A 13,553-nucleotide genomic window follows, 5' to 3' on the forward strand; every position below is an offset into this window, starting at 1 on the left:
ACAAAGACGGATAAAGAAGAAATGATTTTAAAAAAAAACACTAATGATTAAAAAAAAGGCTACATAAATCCGCTCCAAGTACGAGCCGATTAATGCGATGGGAGAAGGCGCAGTTGAATGAAATTGAATCCCCGCCTTTCCTGGCGCACCGTGTCATGGAGGAGTGTGCGCCGTATTTCTTTTGCTTCTACTACTACTTGCGTTTCCTACTCCGCCGTGTGGTTCGTGCGCGAGAGATTTCGTTTAAGTTTTCGCCCTTCATGGGGCAGGGTTGTTCGTTTCGCTGTGATGTTTTCTGTTTGTGTTTTGTGTTTGTTTTGTTTCGTTCCGTTTTGGGCTCCACGGAGAGTTGTTTTTTGTTTCTTCACCAATCAATTACATATGTCGCAGTTGTTTGTTGTGGGTTGAATTGTATTTTGTATTTTTTCCATATTTTTTTGTTTCATTTTCCATTGGTTTGTATTAAATTAAATTATAAACGACAAAAAAATACATAATCGTAGTATCCACAGCATTCGTTTTCTTGTTTCTTTCTCATCTTGTTTTGTGTTTACCGTTGTTGTATTCCAGTAGTTCAGCAAGACGATCTTGTTTGCTTCTACCTCCGTTTCCCCCCGCCCCGGAATGGGGTGGGAGGGCCGCGATTGTTCCTAGTCTCGTATGGGGGGAATGGCCATCGAATTGTTGTGAGTTGCTGCGGCACTCGAGGCACCGAGACTAGATGTTGAGTTGAAGAAGGAGGGGGTTTTGTGCAATGGGACAAGGGGTGCATTTGGGGGAGGGGAGAGGAGGGGAAGGATCTTTAGACGGCAGTCGCGGCGCTGCATGTTGACATTTCGGGGACTCGAGCCCATGTTTTGATACGAAAAAATACATCTGCCTCTTCCTTGAATGAGGAATTGACAGAAACAGTTTGAGGATTAGGGGAAAGGGAAGGGGAAAGAGAGGAAAGGGAAGTTCCCTGTTCGTCCTACAAGACTTTTGGCAGCTGTAGGCAAGCGAAAAGGGTAAACCAAATGGGAGCTATCCGGGAGTTCCTACGAGAAGGGAGGACTTAGAAGAAGCCATCTCCGGTCGGATCGTTGACCCACGGGTAGTTGTTGGGGCAGCGGACGCAGGTTTGCAGGTTGATCGTCTCCCCGGGCACCTCCTTGGAGGTGAGCTTGCAGGAGTGCGGCACCCAGCATGAGGGCTGGCCCTCGACGACACACTTCTCCCTCCACGGCTCGAAGTTCTTGACCTCGTTGGTCGTCCTCGGGTTCTGCATCCACTGGATGACCTGCGTCATGGTGACGAAGTAGACGTCGTTGTGGTTGGCCAGCACCTCGTCGATCCAGTAGAGGAACGCGTCCAGGAACTCCGGGTTGTTCTTCAGCCAGGCGGCGTGGAAGTACAGTCCGAGGGGCGCGCGGTTCTGGTCGTAGTGCCGGTCGAAGTTGTGATTGAGGAAGTTGTAGAACTGGTCCCCGGTGAGGATGTTCGAGCAGGAGTCGACCATGGCGCAGCCCGGCAGGTACTCGTCGTTGGTCGGGTCCTCCCGGCGATCGAGCTCGTTCATCACCATCTCCCAGACGGCGTGCGAGCGCGTCGGGCAGCTCTGCAGATTACCGTGACACCGGTGCGGCATGCGGAAGTACATGGTGTACGGCCAGAGCGGCGGGTTGGACAGAGGGGCCGTGATCGTCGAGTCGTACAGGAACGCCTGCTCCTCCATCATGGTGAACTGGTTGTTGCCTCCGACGCGCAGGTACGGCGCACGCACTCCCACGACCGAGTTGTCCGTGATGTTGGCGTACTTCTCGATGATGATCCTCATGCCGGCCATCTCCTTCGCCCAGTCGTCCACCGTCGCGTTCGACCAGAAGCGTTCCTCATCGTTGTGACTACACACATTGGACAACGAGAAGGACCAGACAAAGAAAGGGAATGGCAAATGGTTGCAAATAAGTTTCCACAGGCAACAATGCAACGACAACAACATGATGGTGGATCCACTCCTTCATCCCATCAGTCTCCGGTAGGCAAAAGTAACGTAAAACAAGCTAGAAAAACAAGTCGCGGTACTTACGTGATCGAGTGTACCGCAATCTCGTGACCCTTGCGGTGCGTCTCCTGCACCGCCGAGTAGTTGGTGTACTTGTGCGAGACAAAGTATGTCGCCTTGATGTCGCAGCCGTTCGGGTTCTTGCGCTTGCCGTTGAAGATCTCCTTGTACAGGTCGATGTTGTTGTTGTTGATCGCGTCGTCGAACGTGATGGTGATCATCATCGGCACATCCTTCGCCGGCAGGTTGTTCGGGATGGTGGTACCGTCCTCCGAGCAGAAGCAGTCCGGCAGCTGGCACACCGACTCGTCGCACGGTGGCGCACGGTTCGGGTCGCTTTCGATGTCTGTGAGGTCGAACGAACGAGAAAAACAAGAGGCAGAACGATCGTCAACACACGTACAACAACTGCGATCTGGGAGCGATCGGCTGTGGGTTACGGTTACAGGAAGCTTTTAAGATTGATTGATACCAGCGGACCGTGAGCTATGTCAGACCCGGACATATTCGTTGTGACACTTCAAGGATTTTGCGTAGAACATTCGAAACCGCAACGACAACGAGTCGTTTGTGCAGTTCCATGACTGGCAAAGTTGCAGTAGCCAACTTCCAAGACATGCAAACATAAGGTGTTTAACTTTATCTGCATAACCATTGGACTCTATACGGAATCGGAAATCGTTCATGTTCAATCATTCATGCATCATAAGTACCAGTTTGAGAGCCATGAATAATCAATGCTCTGAGTAATGGTATCTCTCTGGCTAGGTTCTGTTTATTGTCCATGTACCATTGTCGAGCTTTCAAAGCGTCATCTGAAGTTGAAGTAAACAAAACTACTCTTATACCTTTGTGTGGATGTACCATAACACCGGTTCTTTTATATCTTGTGCATGTAATTCTTTGTTATTTACCTATTGTTACTCACTTCTTCAAGACTTCTGGACAGGTATTTATTTGCATTGTCTATTAGAGTGTAGAGTATGGATTCGATAGTTCGATAAGACTCTCGTTCTCATTCGCTGTACCGCGCGTCGATGACTTGATACGGGAAAGCACGAATTCGCCTCAACAACTACAAGGCAAGTCGTGTTCGGAATCCAGTTTTTCAAACGAAATCAAGAGTGAAATTCAATTTACATATCGAACGCTAGCGCACCCTGCTGCGCCTCCGGGGGAGGGCTCCACGTCTCGAAACGATGTCCCCGGCCACCGCCCGCCGTTCGTCCGGGTGACCTCCGCGCGGATGACGTCAGAGAGAAAGATCCGTAAAGATCACGCCGATTTGATAACCACCGGGCTTCGATCGTCTACTTCGTCGTCGTCGGCGGTAGAGGAGGGCGCGGGGATGCGACACACATGGCGGACAAACCTAGTTTTTGTTGGCGCGTCGGTTTCAGGATTGCCTGTGTTTTTTTTCTCTCACTTTCTTTCGATCACACAAAACCGGCTTGGGATTATGTCCCCACAGCCCTCTCTTCCACATCGCCGCCGGGCGGCTCTTGGAGAAGGTGATATTACGCAAAGCACGAAGCGAAAGTGTTGCCGTGAGCTTACGGGCTTACAAGCCCCTGCAGTTGTCTCCTACACTTCCTCGGCCGTTATCCGCCACCTCTACCCGGCCCACCCTGGGGCGTCCTTTACGCTCGTTTGGTGTCCATCAAAAGGAGTCAAAAGGTGCAGACTGGACTGGACTGGACCGGTGAGATGTGCGTACGTCCGACACGACGCCTCTGAGGGGACATACGCAGACGGAGACGTAGTCGGAAAGGGCCCCCTAGACTGTGGGGAACGGGCCCAGAAAACCTGTTTGACGGACAGGCCCGGTTCGAGACCCGGTCGGACCAGCTGCTGGAACTAGCGGCGAGCGGTTTGCTCACTTTTTCGCTTTCAAACGGAGTCGGCCACTTTGCCGACGTGGCCTAGTGTCGCTCGAATGTGTCTGTGTCATATGCGGAAGGGAAGGGCTACCACACACTGCCACACGCCACCAAGGGAGCAGTCACGCGTGCGTGCGTCTGTGCACCGCCACTAAGTGGCACTTCGCCGCCTTGTGCTTCCTGGTTGCTTCCTGCTTCTTACATGGCACACGGTTTGCGGCAACGGCTCGAACCGGATCCCGCCTCAGGTGGTTGGGCGAGTGTGAGACTCCATAGAAACCTGCGCTTTCCAGCCCATGTTCCCATCGGTTCAGAATGAAATAGACGAGCCATTAGCTTCACCAGATCCTGCTCGAGGCTGGAGAGGATTGCCTTGAGGCGTGCGCTGCCGACAAGTGGCGGCCAACCCTCCCGGATTTTGGGAGGGAGTTCTAAAAGGCACCTGAGGTGTCTGATTAAAAATTTACACATGCCGCCAAATTAGAATCTCGTGTGACGCACACACCACCGACTTGGGCGTGAGTCACTCGGATTAATTAAAGGTTCCAGCTCCGAAGAACCTTGATATGGAATCAAAAATGGCACCCGGGAAGTGGTGGGACAGGCATTAGACTTCCTGGGTAAGAAGTAGTAGTAGTATCAAGTAGGAAGCTGATGTGGCAGACTTTCGCGACCACGTACTAAACTACAGACCGGTCGTAGGCAAGTTAAAAGAGGTGATGACTTCTTCCTAACCCTGAGCAGGCGCAATCTTTGCTGCGTCCGCCGTTTTTTATTGCTAGTTCTGCAGCTGTAGCGACGGCGATCAACAGCTTCATCAAACCGAACACGGTACCCAACTTTCAGCTACATCGTCTCGGACATTGGCAACATTGCTCGTGTCATGACCGCAGACCAATGTCTGCTCGTTCGTTAAAGCCGGACAAAAACCTCGGAGCCATCGAAAGAGAGAACGGAAATTCATCAACAATGCGCCTGGCATCCATTAGGTGCCCATTACTGAACGAAAAGGCGAAAATCCCCGCTTCTGCCACATGGCTTTTGTGATCAAAGCGCCCATTGGCCATTTCAACAATTTGCCAGCTGGCTGGCTATTCGGTTGGCTTGCCCTGCAGTTGGTAGTATTTACTTTTGGGGAACCGAGACCGGTGTGTGTGTGTGTTTCGGGTGGTTGAGCAAATAGCCAATAAATAAACCTATTAGTCGGTGCTGCCAACTACGACCCACGTTGCGGCACATGCTAGACATGCATGCGGAGCTAAACGTCGTTTGGATGCAGTTGTGGAATCCGATTCCGCGGTGTTGGCGTGATCGCATGCCGTTACACGGTTCGCTCCTTCGCAAGAATTCCTTTTCCCACAAATTTGGTGCCCCATAAATGCCTCGAACTCTGCACATAGCTCAGGTTCATGAACTCCTTGATGTTTGGTAATCTATGCAAACTCCAGGACTTAGTCTCTGCCATCTGTGCAATTCTCCATCGTCGTCTAGAGCTTGGTACTGCTCACGAAGAAATCCACGCCGAAATCTTGACGATCTTCGTTTACGCCGTAGACTACGGTTAAGTCGCAATCAGCGCATGCAGGCAGCTCCAAATGTTGTAGTACCAGTACCACCAGCACACCGAAGCGGTTGCGTAAGTTTCGCCACGCTGCGTTGAGTGAGCGAAAAGGAAAGCGAACTCTTAGTCGGCCGGCCCAGAGGGGGGCACCTTTCCAGAGGAAGCGGAGGAACCTCTCGATCGAGAAATCTCTTCGGGCGGCCTGCAATGCGGCGTGTAACCTACAAACCCGCTTTGCCAGTGGCCCGCACTCCGGCCCGGCTCTGGCGGGTAGTTTCGGAGTGGTCGGGGTGTCTGCGCAAGTTCTCTCTCTCGGGCCCGGGCACTGGCAAGACCGGTTCGACACGGTTCGCAGCCGGGGCCAGGCTAAGGGACCCTGTTTGACCTAAACTCCACACTGCGTCGGGATCGCGCCTTCAGGCGATTTTAGAGGCGATTGATAGAGAAAAGACACGCGCGACACACCCGACAACGGTTGAATTCTCGGCGCTTTGGGGGTTCTCCCTGAACTACCAGGGAGCGCTAGCTAGCTCTAGTCTCGTGTCCCAACTGGACACCTGACTCTGGTGGACTTTCCAAAAAAAAGGAAAAGAAAAACACCCTTACGATGGGAGCGAAACAAATTATTTGCCACTAGTTTGCATATTATGCAAAGCGAGCCAAATGCAATGCAAATCCCGGCCGGTCGGAATTTCGCTTGAACAGCCTGTCCTCGAGAGTGTGTGTGTGTCTGTGTTTGCTCGCAGCCGCATGCAGATTTGCTTCAGCAGCCCCTGAACTGGTGCCTCTACGATGCGCAAACAACGAAAAACTGCTTGGTCCTAAAATATGCGCACCTTATTATTTGACTTTGGCTCCGGGGGAGGCAAGATAGGCCAAAGCGGGCCTGCGTGGCAGGGAGAGAGAGAGCCTTCAACCGTGCTTCTTGCGTGACATTGCGCACCCAAAGAGTTGGCGTTGGTGACTTTGGATGGTGGTGTAAGTCGTTGCATAACGTTTTGCAATTTCACCTGCGTATTTGTTCGAGGATCTTGAATTACGCCTTTGAATGTCTAGAGGCTCTGTGTTCTTACTTAAACATTGTCAACAATTTCATCCTAACTAAACTCCACCAGAAACAGGTTCGACTACAGGAGCTATCAGAATGTAAGGCATTGCGATGTTCCCGGGGTACATCCGGGTTTCCACCGATAACCGTAAACGCCTTTGAAGCCTTTCTCCTTTCACCTTCAACTCGAGTTGAAACCGTAGTCTATACAGCAAAAAAAAACAGGGTAATGGAGCTCGATTGCCATTACGCGACACGCATGTATGTCGGTTCGGTTGTTCCTGTTGTGCGTTCCATTCCTTTCCATTTTTTTTTTTCCACCAACCCGCCCGATGGTCAATTAGCAATCCGGCAGTTGTGTGCAGGTGATGCCGTCGAGTGTTAAAACTGGCGCATTGTAAAACGGTGTAAAGCCGGGCACTCATCACTCGGCTTCGGGCTAAGAAGGCTTCATGCTGGTGCGCATGCCAAATGTGAAAGCCGCACACGACCATCGCATTGTCGTAAGACATTGTCTGTCTTGCAGTAGTTGAAGCTTCACCAAAACGCCATTAACTCCCAGAGAGAAAACTGCCACGCAAAAACTTGGCAAAAGGGAAGTAAAAAGACACCTCCAAGAGGTCCTTTTTTTATTATGTCTTGACCATTGGTGGTGTCAAGTGAAAGGGAAAGTTTTCGCCAGGAGAAATTATTGCCTACCCCCTGAACGAACTTCCTTCTCCACTTCGCCAACTCCGGAGCCCTTCAGCGGCCCATGGAAACAGTTTCGAAAAACAAAAGCGCGAACCGCTCGAGGGGATGCAAACGAGTATAATGCTAAAAATAGCTCCCAAATGGCCGATCGTGTCGCGATCGATACGTCGAGCTGGCACCACGTGGTGTCATCCGAATGGTTCGATCTGATCTCGGGACGTAATCTTGCCGTTTCGGTAAAACACCTCCCCGACGACAAGGTCAACAGGCTTTTGGCGAGAAGAAGGCTCACTTTAAAGGTATAAAAATAGTATCGAAGATTGACTCCATGCGTGTGCGTGTGTCTGACCGTATTTCGGCGCCGCCGCTAGCATATTTTATGCGTCTGCAGACACCGGCGTGGCGTTCCTTCGATCGGCGGCGTATCTAGGTCCAGCCGGCACTCGTGCGCCCAAGGACGTCCAGATGTTTGGATTCAGATTCAGAGAGATCGACTACACGAACGCCGAAACCCGCTTGGGTGTGGATCGGTGTGATCTTTCTTTTTTTCTCCTCTACGCGACGCTGGTTGCGTTTTCTCAGGCGGCTTCTTCGCTTCATACTTAGATTTTCCTCCTCCTCCTCCTCCTCCGACGTTTGACGTTACCACGGCCCTACTTGTCGTAACCCGTCCCGATTAGGTTGATTTGGGATTTCTTTTCTGTTCGATTTGCTTGTTTTTTCTCCTTCATCTTTTTATGTCCCAAAAGAAATCTAGTTTGGGATCGCTACCACGCCTCGTCGGCGCGCGCGCGTGAGGATTATGCAAAATAGCTGTCGATCGCGATCGGAATCGGGTGCGCTCGATTACGCCTTTGCCGTTGTGGTCTTTCGGTGGAGAAGATCGGATCGGTTGCCAGCCCGTTATGGATATGAATTTCGTTTCAAAGAGTGTGAAAGACACGCGAGCGTGGCTAATTTTGGCAGAAATCGAAAGAGGGCGAGGAGGGTAAGACATCATCAACTCCGAAAGCCCGAAAACAAAACAGGTAGACCAAAGCCTGAAACCGGCGGTTGTGAAATCTGCTGAATCTTTGGGTAACTTACCGCAGGAGTTCTCGTCCGAGCCGTCGGTACAGTCCTTCTCGCCGTTACAGAAGAGGCCACGCTCGATGCAGTTACCGTCACCGCAGGCCAGGAAGCCCTCCTGGCAGAGCGGCTCGTCGGTGATCAGCAGCGGCTTCACCTTGCGCTCCTTGTTCTTGAATTTGCAGTTCTTGACCGCGTCCTTCCAGTCGCACGTTTGCTTCTCGATGTCGAAGTACAGCCCGGCCGGGCAGCGGATCGCTTGCAGACCCTGCGAAAGGAAATTCCGGGCGAAGGACGCTCGATTAAGACACTCTCGGAAGATGACTGCAAGGTTGCTACTTACCGACGAGGTGCACTGGATGACGTCGCGGCAGTTATCGCCCTCGCCCGCTACCAACCGGAACCATTCTCCGGCGTCTTTGTCTTTGCAAAGCTCTTTCTCGAATGACTCTTCCTTCTTGGTGGTCTCTTCCGCCTGTCGCTTGATTCGTACCTCGGCCGTGGCTGGGGGAGGGAGGGGAAAGAAGAAACCGAGGAACATTGGTTAGAGGACGAACAGCTAAAAGCCTCATTGTCGCGAGTGGTAAGTAATTGTAATGAGCGGGTGAACATAATGAGGCGGCTCGAGCCAAGGTTTCCGTACATCACTCCGAACGGAGCTGGCTGCATTCCCTCGAGTGCACTTATTCGAGCACTACTCTGCACTGAACTTGTGGCTGGCCGGTGCAGATAGTCGGTAATTTTAGGCGTCCGTGAACGCTTTTGGCCGATTTAACCTAGTGCCCGTTTGCGAGTGATATCCGATCGTAAAACTGGGTCGAGACGGGCCGATTTTCCCTCCGAGAAAATGATGCATCATCGCCGAACGCCTTTCGAAGAAGAGGTAAAAGGGAGGGGAAACCTTGACCTCTCGCGTCACAAGCGGACGAAAATAGGTTTCCCTTTTCATCGATCGAGCGATGCAACCAGCGACCCCATATAGAACAGGGGTCGGCATACCTTAAACCTTAAACGATTTTTTATTGTTTTCAAAGTACAGTAAAGGTACTGTTGTGCAAAGTTTCAAACATTTTCATACTTATTTTCGTTGAATTTTGATCTGTTTCAACTTATGAATTTTGGTTTCTTGTACTGTTTACAAAATTTCTTCAATTGAAAACACGAAATGTATCCCGTTCATAAATTATTTTTAATTATCTTGTTCTCTAGCTTTAAATTCTTTAAATATCTAGCTTTGAGAAGTTTTCAATGTTACGAGAATTATTTTTATTTCGCAAGTTTTTTTTTTCGCGACATTTTTTTCCTGAAATGTTGGTATTTTAGATACAAAAAAGAATTATTTTATTTCGCAAGAACTTTTTTTTCCTGAAATGTTGGTATTTTAGTTACAAAATAAACGATTTGGCCTCGCCAGTCTCGCAACTAGTAAGATTTTAGAACGATCAATAATGCAAGTACGTTAGAAATAGTCTAACAAACAGTATACGAGGAAAAGTCACCTGTCATTTAATACTTCGTTCAACAATTTTAATCTTCATTTTTGGGTCAAAAAAACAAACCTGATATCGTGAACAAATCCGATAAAAATTGAGATGGGTTTTTTTAAAATAAAGCACTAATATGTTCTTGCGGGCCTGGATAAAATCAGTTGACTTGCCGGACTTTGCCGACCCCTGATATAGAAGATGCCATAAAAAGATGCGGTTCGCGGTTGGGCTACAATCGATCCCTTTACGAGCGTGTTAAATTACCATCATCACCGCGCGGGTCAAAGGCGAATACTCGTCGCGAGCAGCACTTTAGTTCGAGTACCATTACGCTTAAGTCGATGGATTTAATGTGCACCTTCTGGGTGAAACGGTGATCGTTTTTTTATTTGCTTGACGACAACCCGAGCGACCCGAACACTTGAACAGTTCCATCTCCGGGATGAAATCGATACCGCTGCAAAACCAGGCTGTGATTGCCCCGAAAAAATCGGCTAAAGGTCAAAGCACATCTGCATAATGCAACCCACCGGGGAGGAAAAAAACCAAAGTCGCATCTCTCTCTATGTTATGTGGTACATGGGGGGAAGGGGGAGGGAGCTGCAAGCAGTTAAACATGCAACATTAAAGCCATCATTTGGCCATCAGCCGACGCCAACGGGATCTTGTGTGAGCCACCCCCCGCCGGGGCACTTCTCCGGAGCTTGTGTTGCTTCTGCTTCGGCATTTGGCTGCAATTTCGCGTGTTCGCCACAGGGTGGCGCTCCCGTGAGTTCCCCCTGCGGTGGAAAAGGTTAGCGATTGTTTCGGGGTTTTCGCGGTGCAAAATTTATCACCAAGCGCAGGGAGTTGTGGTATCTTTTTTTCGTTCGTACCTTCTCAAGGTGCAGCCGTTCTCACGCAACACAACGGCATAAGGCACCCTGGGTGATGATCACGAACCCCCGAGAGGGGGTGGAGGAGGTGGGAAGATGGCAGGTGCATTGGCGAGCCCAAATCCCGATCCCACAGACATTGCGATCTCCCACAACAGCAACAACCGCGTTGCACTAATGTGCATTGTGCGATTCGTTTCGTGATCGAAAGGCGAAACTCCAAAGTGGAAAGAAAAAAACAACGACTGCAGAAGAGTGGTGCGAAAGGGGGAAGGGGAGAAAGAAAATCACACCGCGGGCGCTCCTCTCGGTTGACATTTGATGCGGCACCCAGATTTGGTTGCGAAAGATCGCCTCGCAAATGATCAAGCAAGCGATCGTTTTTCCCTCGCTCGCTTCTTTTTCGTTTTCACTCCCTCCGAGCGACCCCGACGATCTTGATGATCATGTTGTTGCTGCTGGTGATGATGATGATGGTTAGGAGTTCATTTATTTGGTCGATGTTTGTTCCACCTTTTTTGCCGTTCTTCATGTTTTTTTTTCTCTCTTGCGATCATGTTTGATTTGCTTTCGTCATGCCCGGTTTTGTGTTACATCGCAATGCGATCCGACCGTTTGTTTTTTTTAGTTTTTTTGCTGGGAGGATGGACGGATTGCACGAAACCAAATTCAATCTCCATCTCCCGGGACCCGGTGCTAATGAACTGACACCCGGAGGAGGTCGCCCGTCGGTTGGGGGATAGAGGGAAAAAATCCCACTCCACATAATGTTCGAATGCGAAGCCAGCATGATTGGTAGGAAATCATTAATACATTGAAGCATGGGAGTGTTCTTGCTACTTTTATTGAATCTTCATCATCACAATGAAAAGCAAACGCAAGAGAACAAACTTGCATAAAGAAGCTGACACGGATTGATCACACTATGTTTAACATTTAAAGATGAACAACGGCTTTCGCGTAAAGACAGGAAGTTGGCCGTATACTTTAGCTAAGGAAAAGGTCGCCTCTGATCAGGAATTGAACTTTTCACACTCTCGAAAATGTCATCTCCTCTACCCCCGGGGATTTCCAACATGCAACATCTGCATTTCAACTTAAACGGGGGGATAAAATCTACCCAGGGACGAAAAAAATGCACCACACAACACTTGCGATCAGGATCTTTATCATGTAGGACGCTAGAGAGAGCGAGAGAGAGTGAGAGAGCAAAATGGCCAACAAGAGAAAGGAGCTGAAGGAGTGAACACCCTCAAGACAAGCTCCCATTCGGCAACGGTTTCCGCCCGAGGGGGAAACAAGTTTCATCTCATATCGCGCCGGATCTCTTCGGCTTGTGTGTTTCCTTTTCTTCCTTTCTTCCTTCGCTGCATTATCACGTAATATAATGGCCGCGGCTACTACTTCACTCTTTCTTTCACCGCGAAGAAAGCGAAAAGACACTCTCCTCGCGCCCGTGTTCCGGGGTAGGCAAATGGGCACATAACAACCAGCAGCAGCAGCACCACAAAAAAAGTGATTGAATATAAAAATGAAATGGAAACCGGGTACGTCCGGAATTTCGTAGGTCGTCGAAAAAATGGGCGACCCCGCGGGCTGCTGGCGGGCGTTACGGAAGGAGTAAAAAAAAAAAGTGATTGGGTGCTCGCCAATCAGCCATAACCGATGATAACCGAAAGCTCACGCGGGATCAGGTTGCTCTCAAAGGAGGAGGGGCGGGGGGAGGTGGCGATGCTGATTGTATAATGTTATCACCCAGCCGGGTATGCTTTCGCCCGCCCCTTTGGGAGACGGGATGGCGGGCTGGATTTCCATATCCGGCAACGGGGAACCCGGCCCCGTGCGGTAATCGGCATCGAGTGACGATTCGTATAAAGTATTTCTTTTTCCTCCTCCTCCTATATCTGTCTTTCGCTTGTCTGCGCTTTCCTTTTGACAGCTTTTCAGCGAGGGCGGAAATAGCGGACGATCTCTCCATAACGTTCACCTCGTGGTCTCGCTGGGATGCAGTTTATGTTCCGTCGTGGATGGGGATTGCAATCAAGGGTCTGTGGTGGACAAAACCATACACACAAACACACACACACACACACACACACACATGGAAAAAAATTGCGTGTTTGCGTAATTTAACTTCATCGAGTTCGAAGACGACGAAGGGTTCGTCGCTTGCCGTTCGATTGAAGTCTCCCAAACAGAATCGAACGTTTTGGGCTGGCAAACGTTCACAATTGTTTTCTTTTTTGTTTTAGATGGAAATGGGTGGGGGGTGAATGAAATGCACCCTGACTGAAAAGCGTTTTTCGTGGCTTTTGCATATGTCGATGGTGAGTTTGTGAAAGGTTGCCTACACAAGTAAATGTGTTTTCCCCACTTTACGTGACACAGAAACTCGTTTTTCTTCGTCCGAGCTCCCTCACATGTTGGGCCTTTGCGGGAAAAATGCTGGTGCTTGGAATGAGATTATTCTGGGGTTCGTCGCTTGACGCCAAAGTCCAATGTTTGTTTGTTTGTTTTTTCTCTTATATTAGGTAGGGAAGAAAGAAGGGTTTAGGAGATTCATTTACCTGATGCCACCGTCAGCGCGATGATGCCAATTAAGGCCAGAAACTTCACCATGTTGACCGTGCACTCTACGCTCAGCCGGTTTGAATAAATCACACGCTAAACGAAAAATCTAAGTCCTACGGTCCCGCACTGCTGGGCTCCCGTTTCTTCACCGGTCGGGAAAATGCACTGAAAATGCGCGCGCACACAATCACACACACTTGGTCCGGGGTGGGAAAGGTGGGCTATGTTCCTTGAAGCTCGCGGCTGAATGAAGGAAAAACCTCCGTCGACTGAGACTGTGGCGGAGACACTGACTTCACTGCGACAATCGCGCCGCTTTTGCAGTT

The 13,553-nt window shown here is 50.0% G+C and overlaps 1 protein-coding gene across 1 annotated transcript; it reads right to left on the bottom strand.

The window, feature by feature from the left end:
• Window positions 1–1,054: 1,054 nt before the first annotated feature.
• On the bottom strand, window positions 1,055–13,275 carry LOC131286857 (chitin deacetylase 1). The gene is made up of 5 exons (XM_058315861.1): window positions 13,224–13,275; window positions 8,638–8,798; window positions 8,313–8,562; window positions 2,069–2,390; window positions 1,055–1,883 (listed from the first exon to the last, which is right to left on the bottom strand). Exons 1-5 carry the CDS (start codon window positions 13,273–13,275, stop codon window positions 1,055–1,057), a joined length of 1,614 nt encoding a protein of 537 aa, XP_058171844.1.
• Between the last annotated feature and the right edge of the window lie 278 nt (window positions 13,276–13,553).

This window comes from Anopheles ziemanni, chromosome 3, assembly GCF_943734765.1.
Source record: "Anopheles ziemanni chromosome 3, idAnoZiCoDA_A2_x.2, whole genome shotgun sequence".
Lineage (NCBI taxonomy): Eukaryota > Metazoa > Arthropoda > Insecta > Diptera > Culicidae > Anopheles > Anopheles ziemanni.

Bases quoted from the DNA above. Each gene is read 5' to 3' on its own strand.
- LOC131286857 (XM_058315861.1), bottom strand. From the start codon at position 13,275: ATGGTGAAGTTTCTGGCCTTAATTGGCATCATCGCGCTGACGGTGGCA. The intron at 8,799-13,223 runs GTAAATGAATCT...TCCCTCCCCCAG, and splicing joins CGCGCTGACGGTGGCATCAG to CCACGGCCGAGGTACGAATC. The intron at 1,884-2,068 runs GTAAGTACCGCG...CAATGTGTGTAG, and splicing joins ATTGCGGTACACTCGATCAC to TCACAACGATGAGGAACGCT.